A 25,605-nucleotide genomic window follows, 5' to 3' on the forward strand; every position below is an offset into this window, starting at 1 on the left:
CGCGCAAAACTGAGCTGTCATGACATTTAAAAAGCGTAAATCGCCGTGGCTTTTTCACGGCTCTGATCCAACCTTTAAAGGAGGAACCTTGGCGGAACGATTCGATCCCGCCATTCTGTCAGTTGAGCCACCTTGAATGCAGCACATCTTTAACTCATTTAGTGTCGGTGCAAATGGCTTGCATGGGTTAAATCCTGCAGTGCCAGCATTTTTGAAGCATTTTGACAGATTTTTCAGGACTATTCAGAATATTGTGTTTTATTATTATTTTTACATCGGGTCTACCAAATGATACAAAAGGCTTTCTTCTTCCACCAGGGAAAAAAACGTTTGATTCTACTTTTCTCTGTTCTCTAGTAATCAGTAGTAAACGTAGGTACGTTTTGATAAATTCAGATGCTTTGCCCAAATCTGAAGGCAAAGAGCTTTTTGTGTTTACAAATATATCAAGCAAAACGGTGAATTTGATGCCAATATTTTTGAATTGGTGACACCTCTAACATCTTAAAAGTGTTTCCATTCATAAAATCAGCTAATTCAACTTTTAGGAATGTCTTTGGATTGCAAAATAATCTTTTATTTAGTGAAATACAAGCGCTGGAGTGACGCCTCTCCGGGACAGCTCCGTCAGCCGTTGGTGGCTGTTTATGTGACGACCTCGTCATCCTTGTCATATTTCCAAGATTGTTGTTTTTTTTTTCATTTTGACGCATACATACTTCTAACTATCATAACACATCCTCTGTGATATACTGTACATACATATGTTCCCGGTTCAAATGTATGCTTCAGATTGTCCAACTAAAAGTTTATTGACTACCACCGCGGCCGCCCTGACAGTAAAGTGCCACTGGTCCCACTGTAAACAGTTGGCAAACAGAGAGGATTTCCAATCTCAAATGCTGCACAACTACCGTCTGTTGGCAGTTTGGCTCATTACCACCCCTTAAGTACTTGCAATTATAAGGGCAAACGCATTAGTCCCATATCATCCCCTACCAATGGAAAAAAACATATCAAACGAAATCACTTGACCATTTCAGCCGTTCTTGGCATTTAATGAGTTAAAAGTCAAGTTTCTTCTCACCTTAACACTAGAGCTATGAGAGCCGTTATTTTGACAGATTTCAAACTTTGATGTGTTATTACTCTGCGTATATAGACATACAATGCTCCTGGCCTCTTGACTTTTCCTAATTCTGTATATACAGTATTTTATTCCCATGGTGAAAGTTTATGGTATTAAAACAACTTAAAAATAGTTCACGCTTAGCTGACACACAGCGAGTCCGAGTAAAAAAGTCTCTCTGCCCCAGCCAAGAGGAGATGTCGCGTGTAGTAAAGAACATCTGTAATATGTGATAGTCATGACATTGTGGGCAGTACATGCCAATATTAATAAACAAAATACCTTTATTAGACACTCCAGCAGTGAGTAATAATCATTTTAGTCGATGACGTCATTGTCAGAGCGCAATCCATCAAAATGACAGCTCCGGTAGGTCTAGTAGTTTCAAAATGCTGATAGTCCTAGCGTTAGTTGGCGACACATGCCAGCGTAGCGTCAAAACAACAACCTTACTGTCTTCCCATTTGAGCACACGCACGTGTCTGTTCTCATTCTCCGCTCATTAGGGTTTTCCTTTTCAGTGCTCATACACCGGCAAACCCTCTGTCAGAGCCTCTTACAAAATAGTCAGTTGTGTAATAGGCAAGGCAAGGCAGTTTTATTTATATAGCACATTTCATACACAAGGCAACTCAATGTGCTTCACACAAGCAAAGACAAAACCTTCAAGCATTTACAAACTCAACAGTTAACATCATTTCAAAAGCAAAGTAGAGAAAACAAAAGCAACCAACAAAACTACAACATTCAAGCACATTAGCAGAAAACTTTAAAAACATTTAAAAGTAAAGAAATAAAAGTGGGTTTCTAGAATATATATAAGAATTTTAAAAAAAAGAAAGAAAGATTTAAAATTGTCTAGAGGACCTTAATCAAAGGTATGATAAAAAGCAAAGTTTTTAACCTGGATTTAAAAGCAATTACACTCGGGGCTGACTTTACTTCTGTTGGCAGCTTATTCCGTTTGCGTGCAGCGTAACAGCTAAATGCCGCTTCACCATGTTCACCTAGAACTCTCAGTTCCACTAATTGAGCCAAGTCTGCAGATCTCAGAGCCCTACAGGGTTTATATTCAATCAGCATTTCATTCATGTATCCAGGAGCCAAACCGTTCAGTGGCAACATTTTAAAATCTATTCTACACTTAATTGGGAGCCTTTGTAAAGCCTTTAGGACTGACTAATAGCCAGAGAGAAAAAGGGGAAAAGGCGGGGTGGAGCGAAGGTTAAAGGCGGTGAGAAAATGAGAGCAAATGAGACAGGAGGCTAGCAAAACAGCCACGCGCTGAGTGGCCTCTGGCGAAAAAGTTTTGGGCGCGGGCAAGGCGCAAAGCAAATCTCCCTCACTGGCCTCGTGTTTGGGTTTTTGTCTCCTCACATCAGTGGTTCAGCTTGATTTGTTTTTCAATGAAGAGCTCTCAGTAGAGTATAAAAAGCCATTTATGTGGACTTGGGCTTCTCCCTGCCCCCTTTGTAAGATATCAGCACAGTGGCAGGCCACCCAGACCGGCATCCAGGAATCCCTTCGGGACAGTACAATGAGTGAGGAGAGATAAAAGGAATACAATAAACTGGATTTGATTCATTCAGACATTATCAGAGCACTGAGGCGCAAGCCCATTTCGCACTTTTAGCCACGTCCATATGAAGATGGCTGCAGTATATTTCAAAGCGTGCGTCTTTACAAAAGCTTTGGCCTGTTAGCCACAGTCAAATTGTTTTCATAGGACCTCATTTGCCATGGCCCGAGAATTACTTGACCCCAAATAGATCAAAATTCACTTTCAAGACTCCCCACGCGCCGAAAGTGTTAAGCAGCCGACTGCACAATAACCGGCAAGGCAAAGAATGGCGTGAAAGGAAGCCGGGCCGCTGCTGTTTTGACTTGTGGCGTGTGGTCTTTTAACTTAATCCATCCTCCCTGAGGAAATGGATCTGTTATGTTGGCTGTTCACTGGCGCAACATTCATCCCGAGCGGACTGATCTAACGCTGCACACACACACACCGAATCCGCTATGTGATGTATTCACTTTGCGCGTCCACTGCAGACATGTCCGTCTTTTCATCTCCCTTCTTGATCCGCCTGCACCTTTTGATGTGGAAGACCACAGTCCTGAGGAATGACAACCAAGTTCTCACTGTCAGGAAGAGGCTTCGCATAGATCAGCCAACCATCCGACACCACACTTTGCGTCTTCTCTTCTGCGTTTCCCCTCCATGCTCCCACTCATCTGCGTTGTAAATTCTTATGCTGCCAAGCACTCCGAGGCACAATCTGTTCATTTCATCAAAGCAGAACAGATTTGGAGTAAACTGTGTTGCTCTAACCTGCGCTCTCAGGGGCTTCATTTCTGATCCGCCTCGGACAAACTAATTGTACAAGGTGTTGGTTTATGCGCTCTTAATTCAATCCGCTTGTTCCAAAGGTCCATTACAGCGATGGGAAGTGTACCGTCTTGAATATCGTTTTTGCAAAGTTTAGAGCATACGTAGGATGGCGGCGATGGGTCGGCACGGCGATGCGGAGCCAGAAGACTTAAAGCGGAAGTCAATCCAAACATTTTTTTCACGAATATATTCCCAGCAGGCCCATTTGTTGAAACTTTCTGATTAATTTTGCGTTTGTGGAATATAAATTAAGCAGCAAAATGCCCTCGGTTTTTAGCCATCTCCGGGGGCGGCTATTTTGTCTTGTGTCGACTGAAAATGACATCACAACTGCTCACAACGACCAATCACGGCCGACTTGTTTTCTGAATCTGAGCCGTGATTGGTCGTTGTGAGCAGTTGTGATGTCATTTTCAGTCGACAGAAGACAAAATGGCCGCCCCCAGAGATGGCTAAAAACAAGTGGATTAACACTTATTCCACAAACACAATATTTATCAGAATGCCCTGTTTCAACTAGTGGGATGCATAGAACATATTCTTGAAAAAAAGTATGTTTGCGTTGACTTTCCACTTTACTGACTAATCAAATCACAATGTTTTACTGCTGAATTATTCATGCAAATGTCGCCAGTCTCGGCCGTTTGATTGGCATGTTATTAGAGGTGTTAATTGGAAATGTGTGCGTGTGATGCTTGTAATTGCACGTAACTTGCAGTGTGAGAGCATCTTCTTCGGCATGTATGCATTACCAGTAGCATGTTAGCGCTAATGCACCGCCGTTCAGTGGATATCAACCCCCGCATGGACATGCATGTTTGAAAGATAATGCAAATGAGTGCACATTATGCACTTATGATGCTAATATTGCAGTCACGTAGGCTATTTTATAGAGATCCAGCGCAACCCGAAGAGCTTGTCTGCCTTCAGAATATGTTGAATATGGCAGTTGTTTCAAATATTTTGGCTGGCTGGCTCACTTGCTACATATACGGACGCAATATTAGAAATACAGTTGTCAGCAGGATGCAATGCAGTTCTCGCACCAACGCAAAGCCCCTACAGTACGCAAAACCGTGAAAACTAAAATTGGAGCTTGAATACAGGTGGATGAAAGGCAATTACTCGGGGGAACAAAACAGGAAAAGGGAAGTGTAATCTTGTCTTGCTTATATTTAGTGTGGTAAGAAAAATGGCGTTTACGTGTTGCATTGGCGTTGGAATTCAGTGTCGTGATTGTGAGCTCGTCATAACTATTGCTGGTTTGAATTCATTTAAGTTCCCCACGTGTGTGAAGGGAAATCAGCATGGAAAAATTCATCCAGCATCCTCCGGCACAGCAGGTAACATTGATTGGTCTGGTCGATGGCACCGGAGCTAATTGAACTCGAGCAATAAATATTTCGACTCTTTTTAGCAGGTGGAGGCAGTTGGAGTCGTGGTGGGTGTGAAATCACCATCATTATTCTAGCAAAAGATCACCATGGTTAGACTAAAGGTCAGACAGATCTATACTTGCTTTATTTGCAAGGCGATGCAGCACAAATTCACTTTGAAATTGCTCTTCAGTCAAGACATGAGGGAAGAAAGGCAGATTTCTGTCCTCTGTTTTACTTAAACACTATGTAGATACTTTATAAGATGCATATTTTTCATTAATGCGTAAGGAATTCTTTTTTTTAACGAGAGCAACAGCACTCTATAATTATATTTTATGAAAAACATATGAAATATATAGAATTAAAAAGAATCGGCCATCACGGCCACCTGGTGGCAGTCAGTATAAGGCAGACAGAATAAATGTAAATGGATGTCAGTGCGCTATAGCAGACGTGGCCGCTCCGCTCAGCTCAACTCCTTGCAGATGATAAAGAAGGTGTGACTGAGTACCGTTGTATTGAATGTATAAATATGTCACCGTCAATATGTTCAAAAATCAGTTGCTCAAAGGGTTACATGTGCCATTCCCATCATGTGTTAGCATTAGCATAAAGCTCCCATGCTAAAGGCTCATCTTTGTGGTTATTCTAAATACACAATGTGCAATTCTCCTTGTTTGTTATGGCATGCGTTGTCTTGTTTACCTACATGTGTGACCTTATTGCCACAAAATGGCATCTATTTCGAAACCAACCTCCATCCTCAATTACGCTTGATTGCTAATTGAGTACTGCGCAGAAATGCCAACTTTTATCGGTTGGAGGATTTGCAAATTACAAGGCCTGCTTTGTTTGACAAGCAGCCAGAGAACATAGATATTCTGTTACGAAATAATATAGCGACGGCACCACAGGGAATTTTTTGGGTGGAATCAAGATCTTTATCTCGCTCTCCTTTGTCTCCGCCTCCTCCTCCAAGCGTATGATGGCAGTTGTCTGAAGCCGAGCAGCAGGTGTTTTGCTGGGAGAGAATAGTGACACATGGATGCCCCCGTCAGACGCTACTCATTGGGGACGCCGCGCTTCATTAAGAAGCTAACACGCACACATATGATCATAGCATAGCAGGGGGCAAAAATCATCTGAACAAAGTAGGTGGTTGGGCACCGAGAGGCGATGGGATTCCAATTCCCGTTTCCCTCATAGCATAAGTGATGCTGCTAAAGTGGAGGACACACACACACACGCACAAAACAGTGACTGTGACAGGCACGCGACTTAGGGCAGATGTCGCACATGCAGGGTGCTAATTGACAAAATTTGTTTCCCTGTCGGTGCTCAGCACGTGCAAGCGACATGTGCACAAGACCTACTTTCAGCCCAGTGACGCATTTGTGCGGACAGCTACTTGGGCCTGGACGAAATGTAGCGGTTTGCCCAACTAAAACCGCAAAGTATTGCTTTGGAGAACGAAATGACGTGAATTTCAAACAACCAAGCAACTTCAGGATGCTTCTGCTAGCTTAATGCTAGCATATGATAGAAAACGCCATAGATGGGCTAACAATTAGCATCGCTAGTTGTTGTATAATAACCCTTCAAGCAACGGTTATTTGACAGTCATATTTTACAATATGCCAAGACTTACAGGCAGGGATTCTTTATCCACTGCGGCGAAAAAAAATGACTGAGTCGCTGAGTGAAATGTTGACTCCTCTGTATTTATTTGTCTGTATAACTGTTGTAAAACGCCTAAAACACCACAGTGGCCGAGGCGGGCAAAAAAGGAGCAGCACAATGAATTGAAGCGAAGCATTAAATCATGATGCACGAACAAATTTGAATCAGATGAGAAGTGTGAAAGGTTAAAAAAAAAGTGGGTAAGTCTGAATAAAGTATGAATAAAGGATGTTGGCGCAGACTAACATAAGAGTACAGTGTGTGCTCTTGAGCATTCCTGCACTATTAATGTCACTTTAGTTTATCAGGCCTTTTTGGACCCTTTTGTGTCCTCTTCCTCTTCTGTCTGCAGTGTTCGTAGTGCGCCCACATAGCCGCTGCCCCCCCCCCCCCCCCCACACTCCCCCCCGCTATTTGTTCCCGCGCCGTCACGTCACCACTCGCTGGTTGTTTTTTTGCACCTTGTTGCCTTTCATCATCCTCTCCTGCATGACTGCCCTCCTCTGGCACACCTCCTCCTCCCTGCTTGGAAGCCCCCGCTGTCATGCTGCGATAATTAGTCAGCACTGAAATAATACAGCCGCCAGAGAATCACAAGAGGCCCGCAAAGGGCCGGGATGAAGGAGGATGGCGAGGAGGAAGATGAGGAGCGTGTGTCAGCGTGTTTCCAATTGTTATCAGACGAATGTTGCATGGCGAAGGTGTCAGCTAGCTGTGTATGTTGGTGTGTCCGTTGTTTGATGGTCTACGGGCCCTGCGGCAATCGCAGCCTGCTCCTCCTTTGTGCTCTGATTGCAGCCCACCTCGGAGATAACAAGGATGTGTGTGTCCTTTATGTGGTTAAATTTAGGAGCTTCTTTTCCCAACGTCCCCAAAAACTCCGGCGGCATTCATTAGAGCACAGGCACGATGGGCAGTCGTTGAAACGGACAGCTTTCGCGTTAAGAGTTTGGAGGGAAATCTGTGGGACTTTTAGGGTCGGTTTGACATCAAGTTGTCATTGTTGTGGAAGGAATTCTGCAATCGTGGCAGCAAAGCACACAAAAGGCAAGCATGCAGTTCTAGCGACGACAGCGACGGCGCTGTTGAGATGCTTTCAAATCTGCATGAAATCTGTGTACCAAGCTCTTTAAGGCTCAGCATTCGGATTGCTGAGGCGGACTTCCTTTCGCGGCGAGATCTAAGAAAACGTGCGGCGTTGACGTTAAGACGCGGCGCTTTCGCCGACAGCATCGTCAAGAGCACAAAGGCGTGTCTGCTCACCCCTGCTTGAACGCAGCTCCACTACAACTTGAGCTTCGCAGCAGCCGGACGACCAGATTACCAATTCGAAGAGCAACTTGCGGTAGAATTTTTTTTGCAGGTAGGAAATTGTACCGCGAACCCCTGCGTATTCACAGTTCACAATTCACATCATCACCTAGTCGTACTTTTTTTTGTGCACGTTCTGAAATGCCCAGAGTCGCAAAAGATGCCTTCAAAGCTCTGTTTAAATGGGAAAGTGTCAAGATAGTATTTAGGCCCATGTTGTTAGTTGAAGTCACAGAGGGTCTTTTCTAAACGTATATGCAGATTCAAACTTCCAGGGTATTTTCATCAAAATCAGATCATCTTTAAGCCATTGATTTGAAAGGCTTAGGGCGGTTGTTCTGGTCAGACATACTGGAAATTGGAAGAGCACAGGGCAGAGATGTCGCCCTCCTGGGATGGAGCCTTTGCTTCTCGCTGGCTCACTCCGATATTGTTCAGTTCTTTTAGTGTGGAACGTCACCAGGTGTTTCTCGGTTTACTAGCTTTCTTCTTTCCCTCTAGGTTGTAGTCTAAGATGTGCCCGTTTCTGTTTGAGTCATCCCAAAGGGAGTGCCCTAGCCAGTTCTTGGATCCGCATCTTTCTTGAGAGACCTTCGGTAGTCTTTGACGTTTGAGAGCGGTCGAGAAGGACAGTCTTAACATTGGCGTTGACGTTCCATAGCTCGCTGTTGTTGGGGAGGTCCTTCGACAATCACATTGGCTTGAGACTCTTGAACGCTACCTGCGCTTTGCTGATGCGTGCCCCTGTGTCCCTGCCGGCGATGTGCGGCAGGTAGTTGAAGTGCTCACATCCTCAACGATCCGAGTGTGATTGGATCATGTTTTTGTTTTTTTTAGATTGACCGGCACTGCCTTGGTTTTTCTAATGTCGAGCTTGAGTCCAAGCTGGTCACTCTCAGTCTGTGTGGGTAAGGGGATGTTTTTTTCGTAGACTAGTGCGAGATTGTCTGCGAAATCCAGATTCTCGTGCTGAGTAAACAAAGTCCACTGGATTCCCGTCTTTTCACTTTTAGTTGTTGGTCTATGATCCAGTCAATGGCCATAAGGAGAATCAAAGGAGAAAATCGAAAAACCTGCCGCATGATCTTAGCTGTTAGGCCATAGTGACCTCTGAGTTTCTGAAATACTTCCTTAACTAAAACGTCAAAGGCTTTTTAGAAGTCTATTTTTCCTGCAATCCAATGAAATGTAATTGGGTGTTATGATTCTGTTCCGGGAACACACTGAAATAAATTACACTGAACAGATTTTCCAATACGGGTCAGCGTCTTATTTTTTCCAGGGCATTTTTCTGTATTGCCGTCTTCCACAGGTCGTTGCTCTCTTGTAAATGTTCCTGTTTGTGTTCCGTGTGTTACAGCTGGGACAACATACATCTTTGGCAGAGGTGGAGCCCTCATCACATACACGTGGCCGCCCAATGACCGGCCGAGCACACGGGCAGACCGGCTGGCGGTGGGCTTCAGCACGCAGCTGAAGGAGGCCATCTTGGTCAGGGTGGAAAGCGCCAAGGGACTGGGCGACTACCTGGAGCTGCACGTAGTAAGAGCAAGCCTTCATGTTTTTTGCCGAGTGATTGCTTTTATGGGAGCCTGCACCACATACATCCACTAGGGGAGGCGGTGGGGCTTTTGCGATGCTTTAAATCATTCCAAAAGGTGTACATACAAAACCTTATATTTGTACCTTCTGTACGGTTGTTGACGATCAAAGGCACAAAACACCTTTTCTAGTTGTGCCAAATTGATACGTTCCTGAGAGAGACTGGTAAGGGCTGGGATAAAAAAAAAAAAAGGTACCATTAGTGGTATTTATACAGTATATTCCTGACGTGCAACACTGGCAGGAGTCCAGGCTTATTAACACCTCGTTCCATGCCCGGCAATTAGTCTCGTTCATCTGTCTTTATTGCTTTCATATGTTACGCTTAAAGGTCATTTAAAAAGCAGCGCTAATGACAACTTTAAATGACAATTAAAGGGAGAGACGGCAGTCACATTAAATGCACCGTCACCGGCTCTGATTGTCTCTTTGACCCCTGATGGAACATCAAGGCCAATTTTTATGCTGGGTAATAAATAATACTTAGTACGGACTATAATGGGGAAAGTCAACTAGAGACGTTGCAAACATTGCTCAAATGAGTTATCGCTCGTGTTTGGAACACATCTATCTGTTTCTTCCGATTGCTATGGGGAAAAGAGTCGTCCGAAAGTATAGGTGAGCTGCCGTTTTTATCTTCCCTCGTTAGTCATTCATTTCGCCTCCCTCCCTGTTTTACAGGAGTGCATCCGCTGTCATGCGTCCTCTGTCAAACGTCAGTGGCTCATTTATCCCCTCGCTCCCTCCTGCCGCTCAGTCTTCCACACACGAGTGCCTCGGACGCGGCGGCCCGCCTCCTCTGCTCCCACCGCAATTACGTTTCATTTGCCGCCGTTCCTCCTGAGCCATTCCCTAAATGACTCCTTTCAGCCGGCGCCGGGTGTTTAGGTCCTCTTAATTATGCTGCACTTCTCTTTTAAAAGCACCACTGACTTGCAGCGAGAGCACCCCAACCTCAAGAGGCTTCTACCTGGAGTGGCTTGGGAAGAGAGGTAGCCATTTGCATTGTCAGAGGAAGGCAGGGCGTCAAATTCTTGCGGGCATTTTTTTTTTTTTTTTACCAATGATAAATTCGCTTTCAATGATTTTCTTCTTGGATGGCAGGAGTGGCAGCAAATGCTCCGTTGGTGTGCTTAGCTCGCTAAGGAGGATTCCTTTGATTGCAAAGCCTTCCTCGCAATTGGTGCCAATCTTCCAAGGTGCATCTTTGCATACCAGAAGGTCAACCGGAATCAAGGTGTGATCACGCCGTTGCCCTGCCACCAAATGCGATAAGGCTTTAGGCTCACGGGATGGGAAAACGTGACAGGCCACGAGTGCCGTGGATGCGCGGCGAGATCACACTTGCCACCGACAACTCTTCTAAAGCCAAGCCATGTGTTGAATTTAATTAGTGTTGAATTGAATCCGCCCTGGCGGGGTTTGGCTTTTGGCTAGGCAGGGGAGCTTCATTCTCTCTGCCGGGGCAACAAATGTGCTCCGAGGCTGCCTGGTGTCCATGGATCCTCTGTGGAAAGCCTTGACAGAAGGTGACAAACATGAGGGACCCCATCAGAAGGAACGCGCTGGCATCCGTGATGAATCGTGGGCCGAAACATACTGCGCCCTTTAGCCTCCGCGACTCCGCAAGCGGCGTTGCCATGGCTGCGAGTGCAAACGTATTATTAGTCCGGTAGTTGCGGTCCAATGACAAGTCGCATAAGTGCTTGTCTGCTGTCGGGGACGCTTACGGACTGAGATCCACTTCTCGTCTGGAGAGGGTTTGTTACCTCAAAGACGGATCCCTTCCCGTCGCCATCAAAATATGAGCGCAGGTGCGCGCAGCTGATAGCAGCGCGCCACAGTGATAGAATTTCTCTTATCTGGTTCCCATTATGTGGCCTTCTTCCTTTAGCTCTGTCCTCTTTGCTGCCACTCTCTCTTTGCGTTGCCGTCCATTTACCTGACACAGGGACACTCACCGTCATCATAGCGCTTGGGTCAAGCCCGGAGCGGCCCAACTGGAGCACCGTGAAAATTCCCGAAGGGCTGGGGTGCCGCGGGGCCGCTATTGCGTCACCAGGATGCAGTATCCTTCGATCCCTTGATACTCTTGTCAGAATGTATTTATGTTCAATACATTCTTAAAGGTAAACTTTACAATTGATTTGATCGCAAATTTGACGGTTCGATTCTTACGGTTGATGTTAACTCAAAATCATTACTTTCACACTATCCACACTCATGGCAAGTTGCCAGTAGCTGTGGATGAGTCCAAATTTGGAATCAGCATGCCAATTTTAATTTTAATCGGCGTAAAAATGTAACTCGGATCGATTCTCTTTTAAATATTCCCCAGAGTTATATGCAACATGGGTGCATCTAGAAGTGCAGCAAAGTTTGAGACACTGTCTGATGAAAAGGCGTCCTTTTATTTTATTATTATCTAAAAGGCCATAAGGAATGAGTCACTGCTGAGTGAAATCTGCAACATGCCCCCTGACGACCAGCCGATCCATTTCAGGATAACAATTACGAGTGAACCAAAAGAGGGGGTTTGTTGTTTGTCGGTTAAGCGTCAGGCTTCGCATGATCGCATGACAGCGGTCCATGTAACTCCGCATTGTCAGTTTGACAGGAAGTGACAGGTGATAGCCCTCCTGTCCGTTTGATTTTATTTTATTTTTTTTTAATTAGATGTGTAGTGTGAGGCCCGCCCACCACCCCTCACTGTATCCTTCACAAGACGTACGCACACCTCTGGGGCAAGCAGCACATCACGTATGTGATGTGAGTTTATTTATTTTTTTTCCCCTCTTGACGTTTTCATTTTCTTGGCCTCGGGTGTGAGAACCTCCGAATGAAAATTGCTGTGGACATTTACGCCGGAGGGTTTGAGAAATTTCAGCAAATGTTTGAAAAGCTTTGGCCCACAGTCCTTTCAACATTTTACAGTGTTGACAGCAATAAGTGGAGAAGGCATTTTAGTGTCCTTATGTTGCCACAGAAACCTCTTGTGTATTTTTACAGTTTTTTGTTACCATAGCGACCCTGCTCAGCTGCCGGTAATATTCCCGTACCAGCCATAAAAGTTGGGATTGTGTTCTTTTTGTTCGCATATTTGGTTATCTAGTTCGTCTTAAACACCAGTTAGACTTCATAGCTGTAGGGGGAGCCCTAGAGCAAAACCTGAAGGGAAAAAAAAAAAGAAAGCTGCTACTTTTTATGACTTTGCACTTCCAATCGGCCCACTAGGGAAGTTACTCGAAGCCCTCTTGCTGTGTATAAACAACTCTGCACTACAATACGCACAATACCTTACTAGAGGGGCCTATTTGTGGCTTCATGGCTTATAAGCAATAAATAGGCCATTCTGGCTTTTTAATATGAGCGGGAGTATTCCTACTTGCCGGGGAACTGTTGACATGGAGTGTTTTATTTACTTGTTTTCACTCCGAGTCCAAGTAATAGGGCGGCCAATGTGGGTTATTTGTTATGCATAAAGAGATGAGTCATTGATGAAAGAAGCAAATATCAGAGTCATTCGCTTTATGAAGCCCTCATAAACTTTGGAAAGGGGGCTTGATAGATCGGCTGAATAAAGTTGAGGCACTTATGCTAGATTCAGCTCGCGCTTTGCAAACGGGCGCAGTGTTCTCTGGGTTCTTTATGTTTTGGGACGTGTCTGTTTGTTGCTAATGAAGGCGGCAGCGCTCACACTTGCCAGTCATTATGTTTATAGCGAGGCAAGGTGTTGCATTAAACGCCCTCTGGGAAGTGTCTCTCGTCTGCCGTTATGAGCCAACGCACAGGAAGCCTTCTCAAGTCACGCCATCACTTCCTGTCCACTTCCTGCTCATAACCTGAAATAAGGGCTGCTATCGTTCACAGTGCGCAGGCGGGGGCGGGGCAAGCACCACATTACGGCGTGGCTTTGAAGCGACTCTTGCTCTTCCTCCAGCATGTGACAAGCCTTACGATAGTTGCTAGTGTTTTCATGTCCGTTCATTTTGACCGGCGCAAGAAGCTAACCAAAAACGGATTTATCATTGGGGAAATCGGAAATACGTCACAGGCCGTGTTTACCGTAGCTGTTACTTCTTTTTTTTCCCGGAGTAGGCTTTTAGGAATTAGGCTTCCTAATAGCGCAATTGCTTGCACTATTCACTTTCTTTGGAATCATTCCGAGGGCTCATTTTCAGCATTTTCAGCCAATTACCTGCGAATGACATTTATGCCGTATGAGAGAAAGGACGATTGAGTTTCACGCCTGGATACCAAGAAGCATACGTCGTTAACCCAAGCCATGTTTTTATTTGAAAATCTGATTAGTTTGCGAACAGGGTCATTTATGAATCCCCGCGCCACTGTTTTCTGTTTTGTACCTCGGTACCAAAAAATGCTCGAGGCATTTTTTGCCTTGAGTACCCGCTATTTTATGCGTACAATATCAGGAAGAAAAATTCAAGCTAACCGCAGCAACAATTGTCCATTTTGTATTTGACGGTAACACGCCGCCAACGCGGCAAGAAGGCCAACTTCAAAATAAGTTTTTCCAAGCAGCCTGTCGCGGCATAACCACTGACTTGACTCGTCTTTCAGACAGTGTTTGGGGCGTTTCTTGCCATCACAAACTCTTGCTACCGACTTCAATAACACATAGGCGTCATGAAATAACGTTCAATCGCTAAATAAGTGCGCTTTTAAAAAAGGACTTCATGATGCTGACGCTGTATTGTACGGCGCCTGTTGCAAGCGTTGAGCGGCGGCTCCGGCGCTAGCATCAGCGCTAGCAGCAGCACTCAAGTTGATGACCTTAATGACTCTGCACACTTTGATGCTGACAAGCCTGACACAGTTGCCGTTCCTACTGATCACTTTTTATTAATCAGGCTTACACAAGTGTGACGTTTTAGCCGACAAAAATCACTACTCTGCTTCTGACGTCACTTCGTCTCATGGACCAAAATCTGAGGAAAGATTTATTTAAATTCACATTAATATTTCTCGAGAGTAAAATAGCGTTTAAATTTCAATATAAAATGTCTAAAAATGAAAAACAGTTCCCCGTTCATTATTAAATGGAAATATGATTTTTTTTGGTCATCTGTATCTTTAACAAAGCAAAAAAAGATATGATTTTTATTTCTATCCCAATACCCGATTATTCACTAGAATTTTCAGTCTGATAATCGAATAGCAAAATATGCGACAGCTGCAGCCCTATTTTCCGATCACATTTTGTTTCCAGTTTGCCAAACGACGAGCGGGCCACCGTCAGCAATGAGATGGTCCAACGCATTTCTCCACTTCCACTCTCTCACCTCACGTCGAAGCCACTTACCTTGAAGTGAAAGCAGCCTTGTTGATACCAGACGTGCGCCATGATTAAAATGTATCCAGAGAAGGGCAGCAACAACATGCGTCGCATCGTAATCCACCACAACCTGTGTGCTTAATGCATTGCACGAGGCAATTCCAACCTGCACATCTGCACTTACAATTTGGCAAGGAAAGTTAAAGGATCCCTAAAATTGTTGCTGAACCCAAAACATAAAAGTTGATGAGATGCTTGTAGGTCACTGTTCTCCTTGCTCAAACTCTTGATGTATCCTGGGAGAGCAAAGTGGTTCTGGATCAATAAGCTATTAGGTTCATAGACAAGAACTGCATGGATCCAAACATGCCTCTAATAATCACCCGTGAAAGGCAAACCAAACCTTTTTTTTTTTTTTTTTTTTTTCACTGCACTACTTCGACCACCAGCAAGCACTTTTGTCCTCTCTTGTTCTCAGAATTGTGATGTGTCGCACTGATTGTGGGATTTCATGTTTCTAAATGGTGTTGTTAGGGCCTGTTTGCGGATTAGTCATGATGTAAAGTAAAGTGAAAATGTGTCTTCTAAATTTGACACATCACGGGAAAGTGTTGTTTACAACCCTGACAAATTTGAGTGATTAAGAAAATCATTAAGTATGTAAACTGAGGCTTGAAAATGGTGACACTTCCTCAGTTGCCCCACTCAACTGTCATCTGCCCTTCTAGGATCTGTCAAAATGGATGCTACCTCGTAAATAAGTACATGTTTGCGCCACTAAAATATAGCCACTAAATAGCCTCCGGTGGCGGGAATTCATCCCACTTGGCTTTTCCATGCCGCAACAACGAGGCGCTCTAAAGCGGTTACGCCAGCCCGAAGCCCAAGTCCACAGACCTGCTGTCAAGTCTGACTGTTTTTTTTCCCCCTCACTCTTCTGCCTTCTCTCTGTGGGGTGCACACACTTAGGGCCAACAATGAGGCGCTCTTAAAGCAGGCATGCCAGCAGACTGTCCAAAGGGAAGCTGTATTTTCGGGGCGTAGGCACAGCTAGCTAGCGAACTGCGTGTTGCAATAACGCCGGATAACCGCTGATGCGAACAAAGGCGCCCAAGTTATTATATAGTGGGGGAGGGATGATGCCATTTTTAGCCAATGTTAAACCTTTCATGCGCTATCACCCGACCGATAAGGTGCAAATAATGTTCACTCGCGGCATCGCTTATATTGCTCTCATAAATCTTCAGCCAAGGGACTTTTTTTTTTCATGTATTTATCTTACTTTAGTGTGAACATGTTTGTGAAAGGTCGGTGAGGGGAAAGCGTTGAAAAGACCTGGCTTTTATGATCGCATCAACGCAAAATAGCACTCGCCAAAGTAGCTTGTAAATGTCTGCATCTCATCAAAAGGTTGTCGTTGGGGCGCGCCAAAATAGTGCAGCCAATCAAAGATGGCGGGAAAATGCTAATGCTTCCTCTGTGTTCATATTTCCTGCTTATGTGTTCTGAAAAGAGATGTAGTCTATGTGTGACCCATAGGATGTAAAAAAAAAAAAAAGTAGGCGTTGCATCGCAATTGATGGCATTTGCGCTTGCAGAGGTGTTTTTCTGCTCTGCAAATTGGACAATTAGCTGCGCATCTGGCCCGATGGTAGAGAGGCTCGGCCAGACATTATGTCGATGCCAGTGTTTCATGTGTAAATGTGCTTGAATTTGAATTACTGACGCGGTTGTACTTTCACTCATGTTCTTGGCAATGCGATGGAATTATCTGAAGTTTGGCATTTGGCCAAAGTTGTCTCATTTGAAAACTTCCTAACTAGTCCGTATTTACATCCAGCAGGTAACGGCCTCATATTTTGGAGCTTGTTCACAGTTGCCAAGCCAATGGCACCTCCCCCCCTGTCAGTGATTATGCAACTTGCAAAAAAAAAAAAAATGACGATAGTTTTACAAAAAAAAAAAAACAAACACAAAAGTGATATTGTTTCTTATGCATGTGCAATATGCAATACTATACGTTTTTATTATTCTTTATGTATATATTCGGATACTTGAATGTCAGTGTAAAAAGTTGATTAGCATTTTACTGCAGTTTAAAATGGCATGTGACAATACTAATAAAGTTAGACTATACTACTAATGCCAATAACAATAATGATAATGATCATATTAATACTCAGAACAACATGTGATGCAAAGTTTAATCTAAAATGCTTTTATTTTAACACAGCATCCAACCTGAATTAAAAACCTGACCTATAAAGCGAAAAGACAAATAGCATTAGACATTTAATAGCGGGGGGGGGGGGCCCATTAGGCTGTCATATGTAAATGCAATCAACAAATAATAAAAGCGTACATAAGGCCAATCTAAAGGAAAACACCATTTTGAGTACTGTTAATCTCTACAAATAATTTTGAGAACCCCTTTGCAGCCCAGATTCATACACATAAAAACGTTGATCGATTTAATGATTAGCCATCAGCATCAAGTCCATCCGAGATAGCAACCAGCCAAAAGAGGGTGGCAGAGCGACGTAGTTGGGAGATGGATCGGTTGGGTTTTTTCATAGTATAGTAATTGGACCTTGCTTTAAATTTGAATCTATAAGCCGACTATCTCTTCCATATTAAGAGTTCATAGAAAGTAATCCCACCCCCCTTCCTCCAGCCCCCCCGTTTCGTCCCTGGCGCCCTTCGCATCTGCCTATACGACCTAATCGGCGAGCCCGCCCAGACAGCTGCTCTTCTGCAGACAGGAACAAGAGAGAGCGAGAAAAATGTCAAGAGTGCACTTTGACTCCGACGGGAATCGTGTAATGACTTCAATTTGCTCCTTCTCCGCATTTTTGGATTTGGTGATTCAGCGTCCAGACAGAATAATTTCGATGTTGAGATGGTTGTAGTTTTGTGCTGTCTGCGTGCGAGGGGCCATGTCACGTTTCTCTCTTTGTCCGTAACTGACTTGCCGCTTCCCTCGCGTCCGCATTCATATTGGCCTTAGCAACCGGCAATTAGACAACCTCCAGGTAGCAGCTTGCCAAAGACAGGTTGCCTGCCTTCTTGTTAATTAGCTTGAACTGGAACAAGCCACGTTTTTTTGCTTGTCCGCACCCTTCCGATTCAGACCCCCGCAAAGGTCAGCCCACCAAACATTTCAAATCCAACATCTCACTTCATGTTCTTCGCTCATACATCACAATGAGCGTAAGGACAAAAGTGAGTGTCTTCATTTAGGATTAAATTTTCCCTTCCTGCCTCTGTGGCTGAAAAAGCTTCCACTTTTGGAGAGGTCGCCATGTTGCGTCATGTCAAAGCTCGTCCTCCCCTTCCATCGCAAGTCATTGAGCCTCAAGCAATCTCAATTAAAGTGCAATAATTTGTTCCAGTTAGACAGGGTTGAGTCCACTTTTTTTTATTGTGCTGCAGTTAATCCCCACTTTCAGTGGAGGGTAAGTGGAATCTTGCTGGGCTTGTGGCACAAATTGCTTTTACGGTTTGTGTATGCATGTGTGCGCGTGGCGCAGAATTCAGGTTTGCGACGTGAAACGAGCATGTAGAAGAGACGGCGTACGATTCATCGATGCCACCTCAGATGTAACACTAGCAGGCAGGCAGGCAGGGATCGCCGACGTGGCGATCCCGATCGGCGTAGCAGCGCGCGCGAGTCCGCAGGTGCGGCACGCTAACGGAGTGAAGAGGAAGCCTAAAGTGAGTTTTCGATGATGGATGAGCCTTTATTGCTTCCAAGAACGCTTACAGTGCACATCCTGCCTGGAAATGCTGGCGATGGAGCTCTCATTGAGTTTCCCAAACGTTTACTCGATGGATTTAGCAATCGTATTCCTAAGTATTAACGTCTGAACGTATCTGGAGGGCCATGCGTCTTCTGCTAACCGTGCACACGCAAAGAGCTTGGAAGAACTGCACTACTTTTGGAAATTTTGAAACTCCCAAGAAGCCATGGAGATGCCCTTTGTCTGCACCGGCGCTATTGCCAGAAGCTAATTGCACCTGCATGACAAGGAGTACATTGCAATTCAACAGCTTTGACTTGGCCTTTTGGTTTAGCCGTTCAGTTTACTAGCTTGATGCTAAGGCTAACTAGCGTCCACGCTGCAGTGCATAAGATGCAGACGGCAATAGAACCGTCGTATATTCTTTATATCCTCCGCGAAGAAAGGCCAATATTAGTGCCGCGCCGATGAGCTGAGAGGAGTTGAGGCGTCTGAACTTATTGCAACTGGCCAAAATTGGAGTTTACACTCTGCATGTAGAAAAAATGAAATGTACTGTCAGGGTGAGTGCATGCGAGAAACGACCCTGTCCTACATGCACAAAATCATTTGTCGCCATTTGTCACGGCAAATTCTACTAACATGACATGTGGCCTTTCGTGTGGCCTGTGTTTTTTTGAAGCCAGCTGGTCATGATGTGGCGCTCTGCTGCGTTCCGGACCGTTTGACTCCATCCTTTTCTTTTCTATTCTTACCCAACCTATATCTATGTGCTCCAAATCCGTCAAGTCCATTCTGGCAAGGGCCTGTGCTCTGTCACTGTGGCTACATTAGCCTCATCAAACCTGCAGAATCCCTTAACTGTGATTAATAGTCGGTAATTAGCTCTCTCCTTATATGTGCACTTATGAAGTCGTTTATAGGCATCACATTTCGCAGCGAATCTCTTTAAAGTTAAAGTCAACCCTAAGATAATTTTTTCAAGAATCGGTTCTATGCAGGCCCACTAATTGACACGGCATTCTGATAAATATTGCGTTTGTGGGATAAGAGTTAATCCTCCCATTTTTAGCCTTCTCTGGCCATTTTGTCACTTCTGTCGACTGAAAATGACATCGCAGTTGCTCAGGTAACGACCAATCACAGCTCACCTGTTTTCCGAAGCTGAGCCATGACTGGTCGTTACCTGAGCCCTGGGTAGTTGTGATGTCATTTTCAATCGACAGAAGTGACAAAATGGCCGCCCCCTGAGATGGACGAAAACAGGTGGATTTTGCTGCTTAACTCATATTCAACAAACGCAAGATTAATCAGAATGCTGTGTTTCAACTAGTGGGCCTACATTAGAACAAATTCTTGAAAAATTTACGTTAGGATTGACTTCCTCTTGAAGTGCTGCTCCATGCACTGTGTATATACGCTCCTAAAATGTAATTTTGGTTCTTGGTATTCTTTACCCGGGAGACCCGAATACGTTCCCCAAAGGTGACTCCCAATCGAATCTCAGAATCTCACCGTGCTCGTGCAGGCCAATTTGAAAGAATGTTACGGGTGGCTACGGTGAATTTAGGTCATCCGCCAGACCCCAGACCATTGATTATTTTCAGGATGTTTTGCTTAATATAAATTATGCCAACAAGAAGAGCCCACGGGACTATTAAATAAATGAGTGTGAGCTTGAAAAGGTGCTTTGATGGCCTCCGTCACTGAGCCTGAAAAGTGACATGAAGATAAATAAATACATTTATAAATTAGAGCACAGTGACATTTCCATGATGTCTTTTTAATCGCTTTGATTTTGATGAATCCTGGATGTCATAATTCGGACTGCGAGGGATTTTGGAGTATAAAATGAGATGGTGGCTCTTCATACAGGAACATTTTCTGATTTGTACCAAATTATGTTGAACAGTTCTTGTTTATTCTTTCGAGATACACCAATACTGTACACTTCAATTGTGGTCTGAAGCACAAATACAAAAAAAAAAAAAAAAAAAAAAAAAAAAAAAAAAAAAAAGTCTACTCTGGCCATCGCCCCTGCTCGTTTCAGACTGTCTGCAAGTGCCGGTAAGCAGATTTATTTTATTTTATTATATTTTATTTTTTGCTATATACCGACTGGTGTTGTGAGGACAGCCTAGTGAAAAAGAAAACATCCTAATCTAGGCCACGAGCTGCATTCCATTAACTCTGCCTGCCAAGCCTTATCTATTGATCTGGCCCGATTCGAGAGACTTTCTAACTTTATTTTTTTTTTTCAGCTTGAGGACTGCGACTGATTTGACGGATAAAAGAAAAGAAAAAACATAGTTGAAAGTGCAGTGTTTAGGCACAGAGCCGAAACAAAAGGCAGCAAGCGGGTTTTGGGGGCGGTGGCGAGAGATAATGGCCTGGAATGGATGTGATTCTTTTTGTCCCGTGAGGTCTGAAGGTTCACAAAAACGTGAAATGTGGACAATTTCACCAATAAAACTTTCCATGACTTTTAATATTTGGGAAAAATCCACAAAGCCTGGTGACAAAATGTATCCAAATGAAAATGTGTTTTGGGTGCTAGAAAAGCTTTCAATCCACCAAGGCTCCTCCCACGCAGTAAAAGTTGACCTGGAAAAAAAAAAAAAAAAAAAAGTATGAGACAGAGAGCGAGTGAGCGTATTTTCCCTCCTTAATTAAAAGTGTCGCTCCTGTCCTGCTCGGGTCCCGAACCCCTCAGCCCGGGTGACAGCCATGCAGAGCAGAAAATCTGCCGACTGCATCTCGCCGCTCGCGGCGTAATCGCTGCCTCCCTCCGAATTAACTGTCTTCATTATCGCATCCTCGCAGACACTCTCTCTCTTTTCTCTCTCTCTCTCTCTTTCCTCCATCCCCCATCTCTGTCTAGCTCTTCCTCCTCGGTGCCTTTCCGGCTCACCCGCCCAAAAAGTAGGACAACAGCAGATAGAGAGAGAAATCAAGCTTTTTTTTTTTTTTTTCTCCTTCTTCTTCTGTTTCCAACCAGTTCCTCCTGCCCAAATTTTAAATAGCATCATAAGTGGCCAAAGGCGAGAAAATGCATTTGAGTGTCAGGCCCAATGTGATGATTGCGCTGGAACGGTGGCGGGAGCTCGTTACATAAGCAAAACACGAGTGGAGGCTTGGCGCCGTCACACAGTGGTGCCGTTGAAACGTGGCCAAGCGAGCATGGTCGCGTTTAAACGGGGCCGTCACGGGTGCGCACCGTCATGCCGCGACGCTTGTAAACATCAGCGCCGTTACTCTAATGAAGCCTTTCAGCAAAGATCCATGTAACAGTGTGCTCGTGCATTACTTCATCGCTAACTGCTGTTCACACATTTGTGAAAAACAAAGCACGTTTTTTTTTGGGCGAGAACATGAGGCGATCGACACTAGAAAAGTTCCAAAGTACAAAGAAGCCGGATGCTAACATCCATGTGGACGTAGATATCGAGAAAAGGCCCAGAGGAAGAAGGTGCTATTGGGAGATTATGAGCCGCATTGCAGCATCCACTTATTTTTTTATTTTTTTATTTTTTTTAATCCTGTGCCTCTTCTATGCCAGTGCACCGGTTCCAAAAATATAAGCAATAACTTTTTCTTTTTTTTTTTTTAACCGATTCAATCTCAGCGAGACACACAAGCTTGGAGGGCCGTCCGGGCAAATTGATTTCGAAAGGATTAAAGCTCTGTATGAGAAAAGTGATGCCAACATAAATGGAGGAGGCCTTTGACACGCTAACAGTTAGCATCGTCAGTTGCCGTTTTACAACCCTTTAAAGGGAAAATCGACCCAAACATATTTTTTTGAAGAATATGTTTTATGCAAGCCCACTAGTTGAAACAAGGTATTCTGATTAATTTTGCGCTTGCGTGGAATATAAATTAAGTAGCAAAATACACTAGTTTTTAGCCATCTATGGGGGCGGCCATTTTGTCACTTCTGTCGACTGAAAATGACATCATAACTGCTCAGGGCTCAAGTAACGCCCAATCACAGCTCACCTGTTTTCTGAAGCTGAGCCATGATTGGTCGTTACCTGAGCCCTGAGCAATTGTAATGTCATTTTCAGTTGACAGAAGTGACCAAATGGCTGCCCCCAGAAATGGCTAAAAATGAGTGGATTAACTCTTATTATTCCGCAATATTCATCAGAATACCTTGTTTCAATTAGTGGGCCTGGGAAAATATTCTTGAAAAAAAATATGTTTGGGTTGATTTCCTCTTTAAGCAACCTCTATTTGAACACAAATAGTCCAACACGTGCCCATAATATAACAAAATTCACAGGCATATATTCTTTATCCTCTATGAAATATGCCTAATATTAGGGCTAGTCTTGAGAAGATCAGGATTTTGGAGCCAATCACTGATCGGAGAGTTTAAAAGAAAAATGATAGCCAATCACTGATCCAATCGGAAGATGAACTGATCCATCATATCTTTGAATAAACAACATGTTTATTTACTGTACATTTGCCCCCCACCATTCGTGGGGGGGATCGGGACCGGGTCGACCCACCAACATCCAAAATCCAACTTTAACCCAAAAAAAACCCCTCCTGTGCGGCTGTTTTTTGATACCGTTTCTTCCACTACAAGATAGATTTCTGTGCTTGATCCCTGGAGTGCTGCACTACAAACAGGTGCACAGCATGCGTGTTTGGAATTGTTGCTGCCAGGTGATCTGTCTTCTTCCAAATGCTGCCAGGCCATCTCATTCAGTGCCAGCACAATGCGCGGACGCAGGGGGAATCCTTCGCCTCGCTGTAGATTTTTATTTATTTTTTATTTTTTTTGTCAGCTACCGTGTGTGCATAATATTACTGTGGCATCTCTGAGGCACAAGATTTATGACTATGCATTAAGCGGATTTTATACAAGGGGAAAAACCGGATGCTCGGCGACATCTCTGATACACAAAGTGGACAGGAATGGAGTAGCGCACCGACTGGCGCTGATAATGCCCTCCATCACTTGTCCGCCTCACAGCCAGCTCATTAAGAGGCTACACTTTAGCAGGATGGACCCCGCTTTGGGCAAGATTACACTTCGGGATCCGTCAGACTGCTCGGCAAGCGCGAGCGAAGACAGCTGCAGAAGAAGAAGACGTACGAGGCCTGGCCCCGAAACGGGGAACGGTGAGATGAAGACCTCAAACGCTTTCATTACGGGCTGTCGGATGCCAGCGTGAGATAGAGACGCTTCTGCACACGTCGGGTCAGGACTCCAATCGCCAGTCGCGGCCGAGCGGCAGGGGGAGAAACAATTGAACGCGCTCATGTGACGCTGATGGAAAGGAGCCCGGCGAGACACAACGGAGACGCCGAGCCTGCGTGGTGATCCTGCAGATGAAGAAAGGTTGTTTCAGTTAACGAAAGCAAATTGATGACTGTAGTGTCTTGTTTTGTGCTCTCTGTGAGCATTTCATGTCTAGATTTGCCGTCTCCCGACTAAGACGGGAAGCCGGCAGCTTATTACAGCAATTTCAAAATCTCTGCATTGATGCCCCGTGTGTTTCAGAGTTGATTTTAAGGTTTTGTTATTGGTTTTGAAAGGTCTCAATGGTCTAGGTCTCCTTTTACCGTATGAACCCTTGTGAGCCGAGTCGTTCCAAAAGTCAGAACACAAACTGACGGTGAGGCATTTTTAAAGTTTTATAACCCCTGTTTGTGGAATTGTTTTGGGTTTGCTTTTAACTCCAGTAAAGTACCAGTAAAGTGTGATATATAAAGAAAGTTTGATTTATTGCTTAGTGGAAAACGAATGAAATAATTTAGATTTTCATTCGAAATAAAAAAAGGAAAATGATAATAATAACCAAAACTTTTAATATCATAAAGTGACACTGTCCTATCATACATGAGCTTTCGGGATTTATATTAAATGCACTTATTTTAGTATTTCCGTACAAAAGACAGGAGGTCAAACAGAATTGTACTTTATTACGCAATACTTAGTGGCTTTTTTTTTTTTTTTTTTTTTTAAATCTTGTACTCAACAAATACTCCACGTATATTAACCCATTAAGGCCGGGAACGCATCACCACGTTTCTACCACCAAAGGCGGGAGCGCTGTTGCGTCTTTCTACCTTTAAGGCCGAGAGAGCGAATACGTCTTGTCCTTTTTTAAATCCAGTTCTCGGTTTCTTAGTCAATGAAATGCATCAAAATATACATGTGACGGTGTCGTGAGATGTAACAAAAATTACACAAAAATGAAGCATATAAAAAAAAAGCAAAAACGAATAAAAACAAAAACAATTCCTCTAAAAACTAATTAAAACGAACTTAATTAAAACAAAAATGTCAAAGGGAAATAGAAATTAACTATTTAGCTAGAAATTAATTTAAGTCCAAAACTATTATAACAAAGGATGAGTGAGTACCAATATGTATTGGTATCAGCCTTAATTTAAGAGATTGCTGCTGATACCAGCCACCGATAATTTAGGCCCCAAAAAATCTGGCATCAATTAAGCCGTCCTCGCTATACTGCGGCAGTATAACACATCGGCAAATCATCGTCTACCTCAGAAAGAAAATTGACAAATGATAATTATTTTGTCATTGTTTGAAATGAAATGCTGATCTATCAAAAGTACTAGAAGTGTCGATACTCGGTATTGGTGAGTACTCAATGATTGAGGATCGGTCTAGAAGAAACGTGGTATTGACCTTACTTGATAATAATGTACTTTTGATTCCTCACTTGGTCCGGACAGGCTCGTTAATTTCGCCACTCCTTTGTCTGCGTTTCGGAGTGGTCCTTGAACACGCCATGCGTGCTGTATGTGTCGGTGTGTCTTTTGCTCCCCTCGGGACGCGGTGGCCTCTCCTTCATATCAGCGCTAACAACCCTCCAGCCGCTGTTTTGTTTTTTTTTATGGACAAGCGGCGCACAGTGGGCTGCGCATTCTAGACGCGCTGACCTGTGCTTTATGGAGAATAATGGCACCAAAATGGTTACCATCGGCGTTAATGTTCCCCAGATGAGCATTCATGTATCATCGGATCGGGGCCCTCCCGTGAGCATCTTAATGTTGACGGAGAGAGGTGGGAGGACGGGGGGAAAAAAACATCC

At 44.1% G+C, this 25,605-nt stretch overlaps 1 protein-coding gene across 1 annotated transcript in view; it reads left to right on the top strand.

Moving 5' to 3' along the window:
* Window positions 1-25,605, top strand: part of nrxn2b (neurexin 2b) — a 337,476-nt gene that overhangs the window by 279,219 nt on the left and 32,652 nt on the right. The window contains 1 exon segment of the mRNA XM_086012706.1: window positions 9,249-9,430. Within this exon segment, the coding sequence (XP_085868832.1) occupies window positions 9,249-9,430 (182 nt within the window).

Source organism: Filicampus tigris, chromosome 2, assembly GCF_054856515.1.
Source record: "Filicampus tigris isolate MCC_2025a chromosome 2, RoL_Ftig_1.0, whole genome shotgun sequence".
Classification (NCBI taxonomy): domain Eukaryota; kingdom Metazoa; phylum Chordata; class Actinopteri; order Syngnathiformes; family Syngnathidae; genus Filicampus; species Filicampus tigris.